Below are 20,598 nucleotides of genomic sequence, written 5' to 3'. Positions count from 1 at the left end.
ATGCTTTTTTTTTTTTTCTCCGAACAGTATATAGGTAATTGCAACACGATAGTTACTAAAGAAGGTGGTCTGCTTGGTTGTGAAAAGGACAGGAAATTATCTTCTCTTCAGCACACTGTTCATATGCTGTGTTTTAATAGAACCACTGGTATAAGTCTTGTTAAAGATGAAGGAAAAAAACCTTTGGTTCATGTCATCTCATTCATCTGTTCTGTGACTGGTCATTTTTAATAACTGAACTGCTCTGACACAAAGCTATTTACTGCCTAATTATAGCTAAACTTTGCCAAAGGAAGGTCTGGTTTTAAGAAGCTTCTTGACTGTACTGGCACAGAAAGGAATAGCACTTTGGGGTTGTACCCAGACACCGAACTGTGGAGAGCCTTTTAGTTTGAACTATTGCTGAAGTATTTTATGGAAGTGGTAGACAGGCAGTGTTGATGGTCTCTCTTGCACACTGTAGAATCGAGACTTCCAAAAGCATTAGGGAGAAGGATATCATGTTGCCTTCAGTACATTTAGAGGCCTCTGTTTTTATAAATTTCATTTCTAATAAGCTCCCAATTATTATGAACATTTTGTAAGGTAATAAATATCCTTATGACTAGTTTCTTTCGAAAATGAATTATGTCATTACAGCTATTTGCACTGCTTTCCTGACTGCTTCTGTTTTCCTTCTTTCCTTTTTCCCATCATTTCCCTTTGTGACCTCTGCTTCCTCCCTCCCTTTTTGATCTTTTGAAAAGGCTTTGAGTATGTCATTGTGCATCTGTGTGATAAAAACAGACAGGAAAGGGAAGGAATGAGAATGTGTGTGATGTTTAACAAATTACAGGAGATGTTCTACATACGCCTCACTTGCACATAGAGTCCCAAGTCCAAATTTCCATGGTTAGTTTGGGGAAGTATTTACAACACAAAGCAGTTTTAGGACCCGTGTGAAGCATGAAATGAAGCCCTGCTAAATCAAGTGTGATATTACGAAGCCAAGGCCTGCTTCTGCAAAGTCTTTCAGCCAAGTCATTAATTTCTATACATGGTGAAGAGTCATGGAAATCAGTTAGGACATGAAAAGCTTAATACAGTCTGCATTTTAAGGTTGCCAAGTGGCTAATCAGCACCTCTAGCAGTGTTGAAAGTATGGTATTTCTACTCTGAGAGTAAAGATTTATTTGTAGTGGCATGGCGTAAACACTTGCAGAAATTAATGGACATAAGCTGCGCATATGATCAAATTGCAAATAAATGTAGAATGCCTGTGTATGAACAGGATGCGTACAGATATTCTGTGCAATACTTAAATGTTCATTATGAACCTGAGCCATGCCTGGACCTGCACTTCAATGTGTCATCACTGATTTAACGAGAGAAACATGAATCTTCAAATTACCGCAGATGAGAGCAGTAACCGCAGTCTGTGGGCTCTTTGGGGATATCTAGCAAACATTCCTCACACGTGAATCACAGTCGGCTATGAAAGCCTATCTATGCAATATGAATGAGAGGAGACACGTTGCAAGGAGACGGCAAACTCCCTGATCGTTGCCGTGGTGTACTCGTGATAACTCCACTTACAGATAAGGAATTATCAGAGATGCTGGTATACCCAGGCTACAGTATACATACCAGGATTTTCCTTTTGCTCAGCGGGTGATTTCACGTTCTTGTTTTTCTTGCGCATTATGCCAGTTAGCATTTTCAGTAAGGGAGCAGGCAAACAGGAGTTGTGCAGGTGAAATTGAGCAGAGCCTAGTGCTCGCCTCTGTGGAGTTGACTGGGGACTGGAAGTGGATCAGTTGGAGTAAAAATTCTAGTTGTTAAAGCAGCATCACAAAATAAGCTCTATGCAGTTGCAGTTCTGTAAACAGAGCCAAGCCAATAGTCATCATTTAAAAATAAAAAATGACTTAAATGTTGTGACCATGAGTTCTGTAGCTGATTCAGCAGGTCATAGTTCTCAGATACGGTTTTTCTGTCTGGCTTCTTAACAATCTTCCCAATCTTTGAAGGAGATAAAATGTAATCAGGGTCTAAACTATTCCTCATGCTATGTATGTGTGTGGCTGTTGTGGGGCAGGGAGGATTAGTTGTTCTTTAAATCACAAAACAATAACCTGCTGCCTCACTCAGTAACTGGACAATTTTTGCGCAGTACTTAAGAGATGAATGCTGTCCTTGTTGTTTGTTGGGTTTTTTTGTGCTTGTAAAATCTTCAGCCACGCTTAAGTTACTTTCATTAGAGTAACAATATACACAAATTTCCTATGTGCAGAGTGTTCCACTCCAACTAAATAACAATAACTCGTTGTCTTAACTGTTCTTGAAGAACACTGCCAAATAAAGCTTTCAGAGTTTCTGCAACGATATGATTTTAAGCTGGATGAATAAAAACAGTTCAAACCCACTGCTATTTCAGAGTAGAGTTATTTGTGGACTGTAATTTTCCCTTTCTTTGTAGGGAGAAAAAAGAACAGTAAAAATAAGGCACTGCAGAAAGGCATGCAGAAAATTGTGGCAGAAACTTTTTAGACACTATAAGTCAGACAGTTTGTATGCTGAATTTGTATCAAACATCTCCCTTCCACGACAAACTTATAAATTGGGAATTAAGCTGTTCTGAACTTCTGTTTCTGAAGCTGACACTTTCTGGCATTTGGCAAAACTCTAGAAATTATTCTGTGCTTTGTCAGATATTTCTAGAAAAAGAGCACAAATTAATTCTCATGGTAACACTTCTCCCTCATTTCTATCTTGTACTAGTCAGTTTGGAGGAATCTGCTCAGAATCTGCAATGATCATTTCTTGTGAAGTGAAATGTAGCCGGACAATTGGAAAAGGTTAAAGCTTTCACATGCAATGTTCACCACACTAGCAGCTTGAATGTCTCTCTAAATTTTTGAACATGAAAACATAATATGATAAGAAGCAAGAATTCATCCAGCTGTTTGCGGAGTGTTTTCAACACGTACAGGTGTGCTCTAAACATTCATTTTTAACCTCTGTGTATGGAGTAGGTTCTTCACTTCAGGATTTTCTGGCAGTTTACCTCTGTGAATGACACAGATATGAATATGCGCATATAAAGGAGGCTCCCGCTGATGTTTGAGTTGTATGCATATGTATCAGAGGGCAGGACCTGGTTCATGCTGAAATTCTGGCTCTCCCATGACTGCAGTTGTGTGCTTGAGGAAAGCAGAAATCTCTTTGTGTGAAAACATCCCGGACTTGCTCTGAAGGGAGCTGTTGATTCTCTGAAGCACGCAGATGCTGCTTTTTCAAAACACGTTTGCACTTGAGGAGAACTAAGGAGACTTCTTTAAGGAGCTAATGTGTAATTATTAGTTGTCTTGGTAGACTCTAGCTTTGTCTCTGGGTGAACCGTGTTTTGGATTGTGGTGGTGTACATGGATGGAGCTAGCAGCAAGCTCCTGTGTGCAACTTTGGACTTGGAGGATCATCTCTGATGCTGACCCATGTTGGGTATGCTTGCTGGGCAGAGGACTAAACAGTTTGAGCTCTGGTTTTAAGGCCTAATTAGGGAACACTGGCATAAAGCGAGTAAATAAAACCGGGCTAGGAACTTGTAAACATTGTGTATGTAGATATATACATATGGGCACTTAAAGGTATATGCATATATAAATGTATAGGTATCACATAGATTCCTGCTAACCAGATGGAACAATCTTGAACTCAGTCTCTGCTGTCTTCTCGAGCTTTCCTTGTTCCTGGATGTGGTCTTTCCAGGCTTGTTTTATAATAGATGAACTTCCTTTCCAAAAACTCCTGTTGGGAAACTTACTGCAAGAGAATGACTCAAAAATTATTTATGGCTATGTTTCCAGGGCTTGCATAAAACCACAGTGGCTCTTCTCAGTAGTGCTACGCGCTGTCAGTCCTACCCAGACTCAATGGCATTGGTAGCTTAGCTGTACAGGGAGGCTCTGCGAGCCCCTCTGTTGGGGTGCTAGTTTATAGGAGTGGTGTCACAGAAGAGATCATGTGGCTTAAGGGGAAGTGGGAGTGTAGGGGAGTTGGGGGCCGGGATCTGAGTCAGCCAAGGAGGAACTCGGGGTCAGAAATGGTGATGGAGGCTAGAGGCTTTGTGACTGATTCAGCGCTGGCTCTGAGCTTTGTCTGCCTGTACTAACCACGCCGGTGCACCCACGAATGATAAAACAGGATGGATTTCATTGCCAAACCCCTTTCTTTTCTTTTCATATTGTTCTCATTCCCAAAGACTGTCAGATGAATGCTTTGGGGATTAATAAAACCTACTTCATCTGCTGTTTTCCTTCCCACAGAGTTGAGAAAGCGAAAGGTACGGCCTGAGCCGTGCTGGCTGCTGCCACGTTACATAGCCGTAGGCTAATCAGCAGGATGAGGAGTGAATTCCAGGTCTCCTTGTTATTAGGTAGAAATTGTCTTCCTGTCAGCACTCACTTGTTTACAAACATCCTATTGTGGCCTTGCCCCTTGTAGCAAAAGAGGCAGGCTGGCTTGTGGATGTCTCTCCCCCTCTATACGTTCCTATGAAGTTCTAAACAATTACTTGTCTTTTAGTTGATCACATCATCTTGCTTATATAAACCTGCTGCTGGTGGTGTGGCTAAATTTCCTTCTGAAGCAGTGGCATTTGTTAATCTTTCAGAGGTAACACATTTTCAGCCAGACTTTTCCTGCGCTGTATATACCAATGAGTTTGTGTGTTCAAGCATTGTGATTGTGTCCTAGCGATGAATCTTTTTTTTCTGAAAGGCATAGTTGAACTGCAAGATGAAAGAAGGGAGTGCCAGTCGTGCCCCAACTCAAAAATATCCTCTTTAAAATGAAAACTTTAACCCATTTGTTCTGTAAAGAACAGAGATTCAGATGGCACATCCCTTTTGCTGGGTGTAGTAGTCTCTTCAGAATAATAATAAAAATGGGGAGATTTCCAAATGTTATAATCAGGGTTCATAATGAACACACCACACTCAGATCTATTAGATAGCATTGCCGACTCCCTTATTATAATAGAAATGCATTCCCGTGAAGGTCATAAAACTTGAAACTAGAAGTTGAGTACTGTATTGATAGGAAGTTTAGTGAATGGAAGTTTGTGAATTACCTTGAAGTAACATTCAGCTGCAATCTTCTCACCCTCCTTCTCACCCTTAAATTCTTCTAGCAGTTAGTATTTTGATTTTTGCCTTATTAAGCCCTTATCAGGGTATAAATGTGTAGTTCTTGGATAGCAGAATCCAGGACTATTGAGCAGTCAGGGTTTTCAAGTCGCATGCATTCTACTGAATTGAAGTGGCACTAAGGTGTTAGGTATACTTGAAAAATAAGCTGCTTATTTTGGTACTTGTGCTTCTTTGCTTTTAGTCTTTTAAGAAAGGGCACCTAAAGCATTGTGCTGAATCTCCACTGCACGTTTATTTTTAGAAATTTTAACAAGCAACTTTTTAGTGTTATTTCAAAGGAGATGATGATATGGGATTAATGTATATGAGAGGCAAGGAAGATTGGTTTGAGATGCAGGGAAAACAGGAAAATCACCTATGACCATGCAGTGAAACCACAGCTGCTGAATACTATCTATTCATTCATTTGATTCTGTAAAGATTTTTTTAAAGAGCGGATGGGGAGAAGCTCGGGTGATGACAGGACACACAGCAGACAGCGTGCTTTGAAAACAAAACAAAGTATCTGTCTCTTTGAGCAGTGCTTTAAACTGTTAGATTGGGCCAAATTGCGTCAGCAAAGGCAAATGTTTGGAATGTGATTGGGTAATGGAATCACTTTATTATCCTACAGACACTTCCACAAACACACAATTTTTCAGCTTTATCAGTCATGAAAAACAATGAACCGTGGCCAAAGTAACATAATCAGACAGCCTAAATAAGATTTTTTTTCAGGCATTTGGGAATTCTAAGATATTTGGCTTGTAGGATAATAGTGGCTTTACATCTGTAATTCAGCAGTGCTGTGCTGTTTCTCTCTCTTGCTTAATGACTTTGCAAGGAATCAACAGAAGGGAACTGTCCCACCCTGACCCGATTTCCTAGATACTCTGTAAAGATTCCCGCTGGGAGTGGTACCCAGTTACTTTCACACACAATATTAGTATTGTCACCACAAGTGGCTTAATTAAATCTGAATGAAAGAAAAGGTTATGGCGAGGCGTGTTCCTGCAGCTGTGGCCCTGCAGTGCTTTTGGATTTGACAGTGTGAAGCAGCTGGGCCATGTGCCCATCAGCCAGGCTGGGCCGTGTGTGGGGTGAGGGGTACTCCTGCCGCACCATGCGGGTCGGGCCTTCCTCCTGGCTCGGGAGGGGCCCTGCAGTGCCAGATGTAGCTGTTAGGGGTTTGTTGTTAGCGACGGGCCCGGCTTTGCCCCGGTAATGTTTGTGTACTGATAAGTGAGGAAATGCATAACTTTTGCTACCAAGAGGTGATTAAATGTTTGGCTGCTAAAAACCAGATTTCAGATAATAAAGCAATTTCCTGTCTCCTACGGTTCAGGTCCTTTTCGAGGTTCCCATGTCTGCGCTGAGAACCGGAGTTTTACACCAGTGCTGGCAGCCGTTTGCTGCCAGACGAGGGAAATGCATCAGTGGCCATTTAATGAGTCCTGTTGTAGGCTGCTACTAGTCTTACTTAATACAAATGTAGGTACTGGATAGAATGGGTACGGATGTAACCAAGCTGGAACGAGCAGTAGTTCTTTAAAATTCTAATCTTGGCTTTCAAGATTTCAAAACTAGAAGAAATGATCTGAGATTTAAGTGGATACCATTTTTTAAAAACTGCTATAAAGTTATGACCGTCATGGAGAAGGAATGTAATGTCCCAAGCAAGTTGGGAATACACTGCAGAGAATAATTTGCAATTTACTGTAATAGACCATGGCTGAGCCCATCGGGCAGTGCTGACACGGGGAGAGGTGGTTCTGGGAGACAGTGGTGTGCTGGTGCTGGGCTGGCTTCCTTCCCAGCTAGCTGGTGCAGGTCAAACTCCCACAGAAATACTTGGTCCAACCTGGAGCATATGGTGTGGGCAAGAGGCAGATAAACTAGAGCATGCCCAGAGCAGAGCAGTGAGAACAGTCATTGCTCAGAGGACATGGCCTGCAGGAGAGGCTTCAGTTCCTTCATCCCTGTGTTAGAGAAGGCCCGAGTGGAATGCTGCCTAGTTACGTGGGGCTCAACCCAAGTGTTACTGGCCTCTCCTTCTTTCTCTAGTAGCCCCATTCACACTTCTAGATCAAATTCTGATTTGTTTTTTCAGAGCTTGCACTATGCCTTGGACACTCGGTGCTCCTATTTCAGTCCTGAAGAACAGCCTGTGTTTCCTAAGATCACGCCATGTTTCTGCCTGAGAAACTGACCAAAAGATGCTGCCTGGCTTGTCTTTCATTGCTCTGGATTTGTTCATTTGACCAAGATCCTAACTGGGAAGTAAACACAGTTGTACCATGCTTAGTACCAGTGTCACGTTTCTAACTTCCTCTGCACCTCTGGCTGACGTACAGGAGCAACTTTAAAAGGAGCAGTGGAAGAACAAATCCCCCCTTTAGTGGAGGTGCCCACTACCATTTCTGTGCTCCCTGCTGCCCTTGCTGAATTTACAATGCAGATAAAATATTTGCTCCAGGGGAAATAGTAACTGAGATGAGAGAACTCGGCAAGGGCTGGCAGTGAGCTTCCTGCCGAGGGTTCCACACCCAGATCATCCGAAATAATTTATTCTGATCAACAAATGCTTGGTGGAAGACAAAGGCATTTCTCTGAGGTCTGTTTTTTTTTTTTTCATTTGCTTGTTTTCAGCTGAGAAGGACGTAGCTGCAGATGGCAAGAAGCCTTATCTGGCAGGTGAGGGCTGTTGTGCCCAGCGGGGCTGTGTGGCTGCTGCGGGCAGGCTGTGGCCCAGCAGTACCAGGGGTGGTGGAACGAGCACAACTGGTGCGGGTCAGGTCAGGCAGGTGCTTGGGTCTTGAGCTTCACCCTGGCTCAAACTGAAAACAGTTATTAGTAAGTGTCTGTGTAAATAAACACCCATCTGCTCAGAATGTTGAGCCCCTTCTATTGCACTGGTTGCTGGTGCAAAACAGACTTTTTACACCTTGTGAGGCATGGAATTTATCTTCAACTCTACCCCTCTTTTTGAATCATGTTCCTTTTCCTTTTTTTTTTTTTTAATTTTTTAATAATTTATATTTCAAGACTCTTTCCTTAAGCAGTGCCTGTTTTCAGCCAAAAATGTTTTGGAAATAAGAACTAGGGATGCCAAAACCCTGTTGTGGCATGATATGCTTCCACCAGGTTTGTTTGTTCTGTGGAAGTGCTGATAGCTTTCCCTGCTAGCAGAAACTGTCTTGAAAGCTGTTACAGTAAGGATACATTTTCTTTTTCTGATTGTGAGACTTATTCTAGGCCATCTTCCTTGTTGATGCTGTCAGATGCAGTAGTACTATGCTATGTGGTGGCAACTGAGCAATTCCTAGTGCTTTCAGTTTGTAAATAGAACTGTAACTGCCTATCTATGGTAAATTGACATGTGCAAGTGGCTGGTTGAAACATTATTTGGCGTCACTAGTTCTGTGGCCATGAGTACTAGCACTGGAGAATGAAGGTCTTTGAAGACTGCATCACACCCTGAAAGCAAATAGACCCCAGGAGCACTGAACTGCTGGCCACTTGTACAGCTCTACGTTTTGTGCTCAGCTAGAGCTGCCATGTGCTGCTGTCCTGTCATTCTACATATGGAAGTTAGAAATGATTCAACCCTTTAAAAATAAGTAAATACAAATCTTGATTCTGCCTTAAACCTGATGGTTCATTTTTGAGCTCATTTACCCAGTATTGGCTTGTAAGAGCTAAGTCTGAATTAGATTTTGATTAACAACAAGCCTGATATAAAAAATAGATTCTGAACATATTTTAAAATATACTGTGAAGTAGCCTTGAAATAATGTCACTTGCCACTTTCTTTCTAAAGCCAGTTTTGAAGCAGAATCTTAGCTGATTTCATAGATCGTTGTTCAGCTAAAAAATTTCAGGTTCGTTGTAATATTTCATCTCTGTGGATATGCCAGGCTGTAGCATGTTGGCTTCTGTGCATGGGTGTTTTTTTTTCTTTTTTTTTCTTTTTAAATAGCATATTGCCAACTTTTTCCTGTAGCAAAGCTACATGGTTGTTGACCAACCTGTCTGCATGCTTTGGATGCCTCCAGGCATGAGAAATCCCTTCCTCTGGGTCTGCAGACAAGTCCTCTGCTGGCTGGTCAGCATGGTTCATTAAGCCCCTGACTCTGTAACCATGTGGCGGATTCATTTTGTTCTTGCTGTCACAATCTCAGTAATGTCACTATTTACAAAGCTTGCAGGACTCAAGGCTTGGTCTCTGTTTATTCTCTGCTATGCTCAAGGGTGAGGCTGTTGGTGCCCCACGTCTTGTCTGTGTTGTCCAGTTATCTGTTTCTGGATTTTAATTTTAATTTTCTAAAGTTTTTAAAGGTAGCCTTAAAGTATTATCTCAGCGTTGCAGGCGTAAACTTACAAAAATGGCAGTGTGCATAAATACTGTGGACCATATTCATGTCCAGGATAGACAGTGTTCTTTCTGCAAGGTTTATCTTGTTTTCATTTTGATAGTTGAAGCAAACAGACAAAGAAAAGAAAAGAAAGACACCACCTCTTTTTTCTTGTTTTTTTTTTTTCTGTGTTTGGATTACAGTGAGAGACAGGTGAGAAAACAGCAAATACACCTTTAATTCCAAAGGATGTTAGGTGTTTCTTTTGTGCTTTATTTGAGGAGATCTTTGGATTAAAACGCTTGCCTGACTTCTGGTATGTAATCTTTTTATTAAAAACAGAATAAGGTTTCTTGTCAGATGGTATGCAGGTTTTCTTCAAATGATTGTTTGTGTCCTGGAGAGGAAGTGAAAGTCTCTGGAGATACTTTTTTTGTATCGTGTCTACCAATTACATTTTAAAAATTTATTTTTTAGAAATTGTTATAAAAGATCTGAGATTGAAGTCAAGATATTTAAGTATGACCAAGGCCTCGTGAGAGAGCTCTTGAGAACAACTCCACAAAACGAAGTCCGGTCAGCCTTGATGCATCAGTGAAGGAAATGTTGAAATTCCAGTAAACTGAATGCATGTAGACTCTGATTAATGTGTTGCTTAGCAGACTGTAAGTTTCAGATGTCTTTCATACCACTGTTTTAATTTCAAACTATGAAAAGTTTTTTATGAACAAACCTAATATTAGTATGCATGTCCTAGAGACAGAGAGGGTGGCTGGGCAAGCATGTCTGAATTCATCCAGGAAAAATGAAGACACGTGTTTTTTTCCATGCAGAAGCTTATCTTCCAAAAATCCTAGTAAAGATGAGCCAAATGAATGTAATAAATGTACTAATGTTTCGCTTCTGGCATTTTGTCCATATAAAAAAAGGAGTGCAATAAAGATAGATCCTCTGATCCCTGGATTGCTCTGTGTCCAGCTGCGAGGGCAGCAACTGCAGGGCACGGTGCTGGGGGAAAGAGCTCTGGCCAAAATCAGCCTGGATTAGGTAGCTTCAAATCCATACTGCAGTCTTTTTAAGGAAAAAAAAAAACAGCAGTGTCTCCATTTTTGCCATTTACTGATACAAACGCTTTTGGCAGGAATAGACCAAGCTGCGTATTCGTGAGGCACTCAGCTGAGGGTATAGGGAATAAAATAAAATACTGGTGGGATCAAAAGCATTTCTGTGCTGGGCCGAGTTTTGTTGCTGCGGTTGGTGGCAATTAGAGGTGCACGAGCCTTGCTGTTCCAATTGCTTTTGAAGAGTGGTATTTATGTGGTGTCCAAAAATGTCTGCTCAGCAAGATCCATCTAATCTTAATATTTTAAGGTAGTTTTTGGAACTGTCTGTAACACATTTAAATAAAGTGCTCGCATAACCCTTTGGACAATTAGGACCTGTCATTAAAGTACATTTAACTGAATTATTAGTTTTGTCAAATTAAACAGTTTTTAAAAGCACATTTTCCTCTATTATACTATGTTTTATGAGTTCCTTATAATATTAGCAGGGTTAAAATTATTTTTTGTGGGGTGAGTTTAATTAGCTCCCATGTGGTTTTTCCCTACTTCCTTTGATGAAAGAATGAGTTTTTTCTTTTAACAGTAGCATGTAGTACAGATACGTAAATGACAGAAATTTGGGATATAATTTTTTATTTTCTTTCTCAAAAATGAAGCAAATAATTCTTATTTTAGCTTGGCACTATCCATTTTATATTGTACATAAATTGACAAATGAACAACCTCCAAATCACCGCCATCTTTGTCTACAGTTACCACTGTTACTTGCAGGGTCCTGATCTGTTGCTTTTTAGTAAACCCAGGTTTTATAGGTAGGGCAGTGTTCAACAAGCTGGGCAACAGGCAATGAGTACAAGCGTGTCGGGCAGCATAGGGCATATGACTGCTGGGGGATTGCAGTGCTTGCATAGCTCACATGTTTGGTACCTGAGCACCTTACCTTTGCTGGTGCCTATATTCAGGCTGGTATGCAGAAAGGGAGATGCAAGTGTTTTATATGGGGGGGGTTGAGGGGGAGGGGGTTGGTCTAGTGAAACAGTGAGCAGCTGAATAGGGTTGTTGGACCAGACTCAACATTTTAGGTTGACAAAACACATTGTGCCTATACACATTATACCTACTTGAGCTTAACCCACTGTTTGTTTTTAATAAAGCTTTAGCTCTTAAAATTGTAATGTTGTCTGCAGCAGCATATAAACTTTCAAGTGACTTGAATTACAATGTTTCAAACATTAAAAAACCCAAAAAATCTATATTGACTATTCAGATTCAGGGTACGTTTGACTGCATGTCAGTATCCAGTGACTGTCACTGAATTCATGTGATAAAATCTGAGGCTACAAACGTGAGATGAACTTTAAGTCAGTAAGCCAGGAATGTGCGACTGAGCAGCCCTGTTTCTGCCAAAAGCATTCTTCTATGTAGTGAAGGGGATGAATTGAAAAGCACTGTGGTGGAGAGAACTTCCTGCTGCACTTCTGGTAGCTGTCTACCTTAGATGCTTGTGCAGCTGTTTTTCTTTGGAGCCTTTCCAGAGAAAGTCATTGCTGATCCAGAAAATGTGTTGTTTCATTAAATTTCATGGCTATCTCATGTTGCATCACGTTTAGCTCTATCATTAATAAACGCATGCTCAAATCCATGCAGGATGTAATCCTGTGGTGTCAGTGAAATTAATTCTTAATGCATCCCTGTCCCCCACGACGTTGCACTCCGAAGGCTGAGGCATTGCGACATTCTGGATGCGCCGTCTGCAGTGCTGAATGCGCCTGAGGCCCAGCGCAAACGATGGAACAAGTTTGCCATGGGAAGACAGTGCAGCCTGTCCCTGTGCAGGCTGCAGGCCCTTTGGCTGTGTGCAGAGCCTCCTGGCACTGTAGGGGTCCCACAGCTGCCAGGGGCACCTATGGCACGAGACAGCAGCTCCCAGGTGCATGGCAAAGGCCTTCCTTCGGGCCTGTTTCTAGTGGCAAGGGCCATCCCTGTGGGTCTTGCTTCCCAAGTGGTGATTTTGGTGAACGCTGTGTACAAGTTAGAGGAGGTTAAGTAACCTAGGTGGGCGTCTCTCACTAGTTTTTCACTGGTATATGTGCAGATTTCCACTGAAGAGTGGAAGTGGTGCTTCTGGCTGGTGTGCCTTGGAACAAAAGGCCTCTCTGTGTCAAAAAAAATATTACTTTGAAATACAAATGTTTCAGTGGTTTACTTAAATTTATCATTTTAAACTGAAACAGTCTTAAGTTCATCACTCAGCAGCTATTATTGGCCTTGTGCCATTTGCATTAGAGTTCTTCAGTGGGAATTTTGTAGCCAGTACTCTAAAAATGCCCTAGCGGAAGTTGAGCTCAAACCAGCATGCCCATTTACTTAGGATAATTTATGTCATAAATGTACTATATTCATTGTTGCATTTGTCGTATCAGTCATTCGTATCGTTCACATCCAGTATGTGTGTAAGAAGTGTGGGTGAATTTAGTGATCAGATGTTGGTTACCTCAGGAGTTGGTGCTTATAGGCAGTCAGCTTGGTGCAGGCAGTTGCTGCGTGGCTGGAGCTGCTGCCTCTTGCAAAGAACTTGATGTCTGTAACTGTACCTGCTCCTGTTGCCCAGTGCCTGTGTGAGGCTGGCTGGATGTGGGCAGGGCCCCCGCAGTGCCTGGCTTTTCTCTGGTGGGCCAGGCTTTGGTGGGAGCAGCACTTGGCTGCGTGGAGGGCCAGGACAGGGAGTCGTGAGTCTGGAGTCCTTGTGTGGTTCCCTTTCTCAGGTTGTGCTTTTCCTCTCCTATGGGTGGTAGTCAATGTTTTAATCATTTATCAGATCTTTGAGAGAAATATGTGCAAAGGATAAATTATTTTCATGAAAGTTAAAGGAAGAAACTAGGCCTTTTAAAGTCAGTGCTTTAATCCGCCTCATAATGTGCGACTATGTTGTTTCCTCCCTTCTCATTTATCAATTTTGTACTTCAGCCAGCTCCTGCCTTGTAACATAGGCCCTATTCTTGGAGAACACATTAAATTTCATGTAGCTTCTTGTTTGATGGGAAGTATTTCCATATATTTGCAAGCAGATCAACACCTTGTACTATGAAGTTTTTGCAGAGAGATAGGTCTTCTGCCAGTACCTTGTGCTAATATAACATGACGCTCTCAGTAGTAAAACATTAAAAGACAACTGACCTGCGAATGGTGCTGGGAATGACAGACTCCCAGCAGTTGTCCAATTATGTTCATAAGAATTTGGGACTGATCGTTCCAAACTTGCTCGTGTGATGTCAGTTATCACGAAGGAAGTTGCTCTCCGTTAAATTGCAATAAAGTAATTCCAAGAGCAGCCCCCGGTGAACCAGAAGTCTGTGGTAACAGCTGCTGAAAATAGAAAGCTACTCAAGGCTCCTTCTAGGCTGATTATAGGAAGGTTTCTCTGCTCTGTGACTTCATTTGCAAGTGGAGAGCTGGGAAGGAAGGGCTGGGACAGGCCAGTGATATGGTCCCTTTCCTTATGCAATAAAGGTAGGAGCACAAGTGCAGTAGGCATTACCTTTGCAAAGTAATTCTGCAGGTTTTGATCCCAGAAGTTTTAAGATTGAAGACAAAGTGCCAAATGTAAGCTCTAAATCAGCAGGAAGAACCCTTAATAAATCAAAGAACAAACAGTTCTGAGATGAAGATGTGTACTGAAGGTAACCATGGATGGATGGCAAATACACAACCATTTTTAAAGAGTCTCCAGGCAATTAGTGACATCATTTGTCAGTGTTGATGGGAGGAGGGGAGAGGGTAGAATCCTCTTAAGTTTTAACATACCATGGTGTGGAGCACCAGGGTGAACTAACAATATTTTCTGTGTGGGGTTTATTATTTGGCAAGATTCACTATGACTAAATCTCAAAAGACTGTTGGGGGGGGGGGTGTTTCTTTTAAAGTTGCATTTATTTATATATGATACAGTTTGTTAGCCAAAAAAAAAAAACCCTAACCCTCTCCCCAGCCCCCAAGGGGAAAAAAAAAAAAAAAAAACTTTATCAAACCATGTATGGTCTTGATTTGTGAAATGTTTCTAAGTGCTTGCTAAACATTACTGGAAGTCTGTGTAGCTGTGAAGGCTGTCACTTGCTTGTCAGAACTCGGAGTACCCGCATGAATCACAAGTACATACAGAGAAGAGCTGACCTGGACTCTGTCAGTGATCTGCTTCCTAAGTCAGGTTATCTTCTGCACTCTATTTTTCTCCTTTATATAACTGTATCTGTTGATGTTTTCTTACTACTTAGCATGCAGTGAGAAATATTCTTCTTTAATTATAAATCAGGTGTGGACATAGAAGTACAACAAACTAACTTAATAACTAGTTAATAAAACACTTGCTTAAATCACTGCAAAAACACCCTGCAGGAGCTTATGTCAGTGAGAATGCGAGTTCTTTACGTTATTCAATTTAAAAAAAAAAAAAAAAGACATTTTTATACTTATGTGATTTGCTTGGACAAAAGTCATGGGCAAAAGTCAATGCCAGGTAATTTTTAAGATGTTAAAACCTGAAAACAAATGGACAAACCAAAATAAATAAATGACCCCATTTTATGAAAGAGAACTGTAATGGGAACCAGACTCATATCCAGTGAGCCTCCAGATACAGTCCATACTTGCTTTGAAACTGTAATCACTGTCTGGCTATGTATGTGGGACACACAGGAGCGTGTCTGCATTGTGAGATAATGGTTTTGGATTTGCTCTGCAGCACAGCTCAGTCTTGGATCCAGAGCTCACCCCTCAGCTGGTGCCCACCTTGACGCTCCCTATCCCAAGCCCATTGCTTGAACTGCTGGTGTAGGTTTTGTGAGGTCTTTCTATTTTTAGTTGTATTTTTTTATTGCCCTTTCGTGAGGGAATGTGAGTGTTGCTGAGCTTCCAAGACTGTTTCTAGTTGGTTTTTAGTAGTCAAGCGGGAAAATGTAAACACCAGATTTATTTGGATTTTAATTAGTAGTTTTCTGGAAGTGGTTTGCTTGTTAATCTCTGAAAACTCACAGCTGTCAGCTAAAATTTAGGTGAGAATTCTCTTTAATAGTTGCATTTGTTCTTCTAAGAATGCCCAAATTCAGATTAAAGCCCCTAAGAAGTGATTGTCTTAATGGTAAGGATGTTGACCACTGCATGAAATGGAATAAGGCTTGCCACGTTCTCCACCTCTGGTGAAGCAGGGCGCGTCTACTGACTTCTCTTGATGTACCCTGCATTACAGCAGCAGCAGAAGAACCAGGCTCTTCTATTCAGGATGTTTCCTCACTTGGAGGAGAGTAACAAGTACAATAAGACAGCTAGCTTAACTAGCAGCTCCAGCAAATGTGTGCCAGTTCCCTCTTAATAAATGAAGCCTACGTCAAGACCGCTTATTTCCATTCCATTTTATGTAGGTGTAATACTATTTACTGCAAACACTTCTGAAATGCTAAATGTAAATGAGAGATATTCAAGCAGATTCTAAGAGGTGTTTGGCTTTCCACAGTTCCTTCTGTCACATCTTTTTGTCAGATGTTGTTACATCTGCATGAAGAAGTTCATCCTCCTTTGTAAACTGTCTAAATGCCCCATGCAAACAAAATTTCTCTTTATTGATTTATATAGTTGACTTGAAGACACTCTTGGTAGCATGAGTCTGACCAAATATCAAGTCATAACAGTAGAATAAGTTAGAGATTGTTTAGAAATCAGTACCAAATCCTGTATAAAACTTCCTCTTTTCTCTGGTAGTGTTTAATTATTGGAGGTGGCCCATGTGGTTTGCGAACTGCCATAGAACTTGCCTTCCTGGGAGCCAAAGTCGTCGTCGTGGAGAAGCGGGACACTTTTTCAAGAAACAATGTGTTGCATCTCTGGCCGTTTACAATTCATGACCTCCGGGGACTAGGAGCAAAGAAATTTTATGGGAAATTCTGTGCAGGATCTATTGATCACATCAGTAAGTACCTAAGGATAGGGATCATGTTCAGATAAAAGAGACTTGGAGATCAGATTAATGGAGACTTTCTCTGCTGGATGGAAGGCTTATCTGCCATAAACATGTATATGCACGTTAAAGAGAGAGAATAAAAGGTTTCATTTAAGCAAAACGGCACTTGGACAAATGACAGTCTTATGGAGCAGTTTGTTTAGTCTGGACTTGTTAAATAATATGTCTATTACAGCTGTTTGTAGGATCTTGATGTTCATTCTAGTATGCTAAAGGTAGATGCAGCTCCTAATGTAATGAGAATATATGCATGTGTGGTATTTCACACGGAAATATTTTTGTGCTGTAAAATTCTTCAGGTGGTTAACGTATTGGGTATGCAAATACTCTGAATGTCATTAAGAAGGAAAGCTTTAAAATTTTTATTAAGAAAATCATGGAAATTAGTTTTATTACCTATGAGACTGTGGAAAATGAGATGTAGGAGAACAACATCCTGTGGTGGTTGCTACATTTGAATTCATCACAGTATGGGAAATAATAGTGCTATACTTCTGTTAACAATGAGTATCAGCTGGGTGGCATGCTGACAGTACCTGTACTTGCTCATGCAATTCACGCATCTTTGCTTCTTGCTATTTACAGGTATTCGACAACTTCAACTTATCCTCTTCAAAGTTGCACTTATGCTAGGAGTTGAAATCCATGTGAATCTAGAATTTGTGAAAGTCTTGGAACCCCCTGAAGATCAGGAAAATCAAAGTATGGTTTACCATAATGTGATTCTTTATAGAGTAACTTCATGTCAGGTCTTAGGAGAAATCTGTCAAGGTAGCTGAATTCTGCTTAAAGGATTTGGAGTCTTTTGCCCTTCTTTTTTAGCCTGGTTTGCTGTCTGCAACTGTAGGCATAACAATTATCATTGTGACAGTGCTCTGATAATTCTTAAAACATGATCCAGCTTGAAAAGTTGAGGTTTTGCACTGTGCCTTCTGGCATGAGTTCGAGGCTTTGCAGGGAGTCTGGTGTGCCTTCCTGGTATCTTCTTGCAAAAACAATTTTTGATTGATAATATAAATATAGAGAATGGATGGAGTTCTCTGAGCCTCGTTTTGCTTTCACATTTGATACAACTCTCACTTGCTCACGATCTTATCAGCCATCTTATGCAAGATTTTTTCTATGAAATAAAGAAAAAATTATTAATATTTAAGAAGTAGTAGCAATAGAATATTCCGAAATTTTACTTCATTAAAATGCTATGCTATCCCTCTTTAAACGTTCATGTACAAATAGTAGAACAAATAAATTGTTAAAAGTACTTAAAACATATGTATTTTAAATGTTGGCAGTACAAGCACAGTCAAACAGTTGTAAGTTAATGCAAATATGAAATTCAGCTTCATCACTATACCTCTGTTAAATTGCCATTTAGAAGACAGAATTAAAAGTATTGATGAGAGCAGACTATTTTTCTTGTTTTAAAACCCCTGTCTTCCTGTTCATATGTATGTGTGCTCTCTTAATGAAGTTGTTGAGAGACTATTTTTGTGATCATGTACTTGTGATATGGGCCTTAGAGGAAGTTTTTGCTTTAGGCAATACAAATAAAGGCTTCCTTTTTACGTTCTCAGCGTATGAGCTTGACACTTTGCTTAATGCAGTCTGTATATAGTTTTGACTGCAGCAGAACTTCCTGCATTGATCTGAGGCAGAATGCAAGTCCGTTTGAATGAGAAATAGACCACTTATCCTGATACCTTTTCTTCAGACTCTGGAAACCCTATTGTATTTCTGAACAAATGTTATTCTTTGTACTTCTAGAGATAGGTTGGAGGGCTGAGTTTCTCCCTGTGGATCACCCTTTGTCAGAGTATGAATTTGATGTTATTATTGGTGCAGATGGCCGCAGAAACACATTAGAAGGTAGGTGAATGTGTGCTCTTCACCATGTTGTTTTTTTCTGTTAGGGTATATTGGAAGACCTGGAAGTCAGAGAACAAAAAGCAGCAGGCTACCTTTAAATCCACTGATGTCTGAGAAAACAAGTTTTTTTTTTTTTATGTGCCATCTTCTACTTTTGTTAAGTTGTGGCTCAAAATAAAGATAAGTAAATGTCATGACTGATTCTCAGCACTATCTGTATCTGCTTTGCCTCCAAAATATAGCATGATTCCATTGGGCTTCCTTCAGTGTTTGTTAGGTAATCGCATGATTATCTAACTTAAAGAAGGCTGACAAGATGCATGTCAGGAATTGCATTGTCTTTGCCATTGTGCCATAGGCTTGCCTATATGCTTGAGCTAATGACCAAAAGGTGACTGACAGGTATTTAATGAAGGCATCAGAGATGTAATTCCTGTGTGAAGATGATTTGACTTCCGAAGAAGTTACTTTGGAAACAATTTGAAAAGATGAATTATTGTACAGGGGAAAAAAGTGCTTAATGGTCTTGAGTCAGTGCTGAGAATGTAAACTGCCTGAGCTGTCTTTGTTAGTGAGACACTACTTAAGCTGCTGCTGTATCACATGGACAAGCTTGTTACCTAATTATATGCCTTCCTTGTAGCTTTAATTATATCCATGTTAATTTAAGTCCACTGAATATTCCATTTTCCTTTTTTTTTTTTGTTAGCTTTATAATTGATCTGTTTTGGTTTTTTTTCTTATGTCTGTTGAATGCAATATGCTAAGAGTTAACTCCTTATGTCTTCTATTAGAGAAATCTCCACGCTCTTTTCTGGCTATCTCCTATGAAGGATCATTTAAGTAGTCAGGTGTCAGCAAAATAAAATTATTCTTACCTCAGCTGCAGACTCAACTGAGCAGTTGATGGTTATCATTGTAACAGGATCTAAGGGAATATTTGGTGCACTGAAAATAGTTTACATACAGAAGCTGGTATTTTCACGTTAAATGTATCCCAATGAAATAATGAGAATGTATCAAGAACCACAGAGACAAAGATCGTAGCTGATTGATTTCTTATTAGAAGTACACATATTCTCTATCAAGTTGTGTGCAATTAGCTAAAAATATTCTAAGAATCTCTGTCCTACGTCACAATTTCCTTATATAAAGGGAATACGCAGACAGAAAAACTGAATGTGATTACAAGATGGGTGCTTAGCAGGCGTTTTTGTGAAAGGATGCAAGGTAGAATGAAGTGAGAATGCAAGTAACTTTGCTTGTTGAACTGCTCACATTGGAAATAGAAGTAAAGACACTGAATACTTTTCAACCCCTAGAATCTTTGAAAAACTGCATTAGTTGTTAGTGTGTGCAGCTAAGCCCTGTTATAGAGGTGTCTTTTTTCTCAGATGCTGCTTTTGACTAATGAATTTTGCACATTTTTTTCATAAGCTGTTTACTGCCCATCTAACAAACATCACATTTGTTATTTAGCGGGTTAAAAATGTTTCCCTCCTTTAAATTCGTCTGCACTCTTTCCAGTTTATCTTTCTTCATTCACCCCTTATCTTTAACTTCTCTCATTCAACTTCTTCCCCTAGCTCCCCTTCAGACTTCTGTGGGTTGCTTTTTTTCTACGTTGGTTTTTAAAATGAGACTTCATCTTGAATACAGTACAGTTCCACTTTTGCAGCTGGGGAGAAAAGACTTCGTATTCGAGGGAATTTAAGATGGAATGTGCTGATTGTGTTGTTTGATGAAATACTGGATTAGACCAAGTATTCTTCAGATGACCCTCCTGCAAATTCTTATGTGAAGTTTTCAGTGTTTTTATTTATTTTCTTTGCTTACCAGGTTTTAGGAGAAAGGAGTTTCGTGGAAAGCTAGCTATAGCTATCACTGCCAATTTTATAAACAGAAATACAACTGCAGAAGCCAAAGTAGAAGAAATTAGTGGTGTTGCTTTCATCTTCAATCAGAAGTTCTTCCAAGACCTTAAAGAGGAAACAGGTGGAGAATATTCTTATTAGCATCAATTTGAATGTATTTCATTTAAAAAAATGATAAAATGCTGATGATGTCACAATCTTGCTAAGGGAAGTTATGTATGTTTATGATGTGGTGGGATTTTCTTTTTAGCTTAGGTGTTG

The 20,598-nt window shown here is 40.3% G+C and overlaps 1 protein-coding gene across 8 annotated transcripts in view; it reads left to right on the top strand.

The window, feature by feature from the left end:
- MICAL2 (microtubule associated monooxygenase, calponin and LIM domain containing 2) overlaps positions 1-20,598 on the top strand; it is a 124,665-nt gene that overhangs the window by 23,600 nt on the left and 80,467 nt on the right. For all 8 annotated transcript variants that reach the window (XM_021400973.1, XM_021400972.1, XM_021400970.1 and 5 more), the window contains exons 3-6: positions 16,339-16,546; positions 17,183-17,299; positions 18,362-18,463; positions 20,303-20,458. In XM_021400973.1, the coding sequence (XP_021256648.1) occupies positions 16,339-16,546; positions 17,183-17,299; positions 18,362-18,463; positions 20,303-20,458 (583 nt within the window). The remainder of the gene's footprint in view (positions 1-16,338; positions 16,547-17,182; positions 17,300-18,361; positions 18,464-20,302; positions 20,459-20,598) is intronic.

The sequence above is a fragment of the Numida meleagris genome, chromosome 6, assembly GCF_002078875.1.
Source record: "Numida meleagris isolate 19003 breed g44 Domestic line chromosome 6, NumMel1.0, whole genome shotgun sequence".
NCBI classification, from domain to species: Eukaryota; Metazoa; Chordata; class Aves; order Galliformes; family Numididae; genus Numida; species Numida meleagris.
This window is presented reverse-complemented; position numbering and strand designations above follow the sequence as displayed.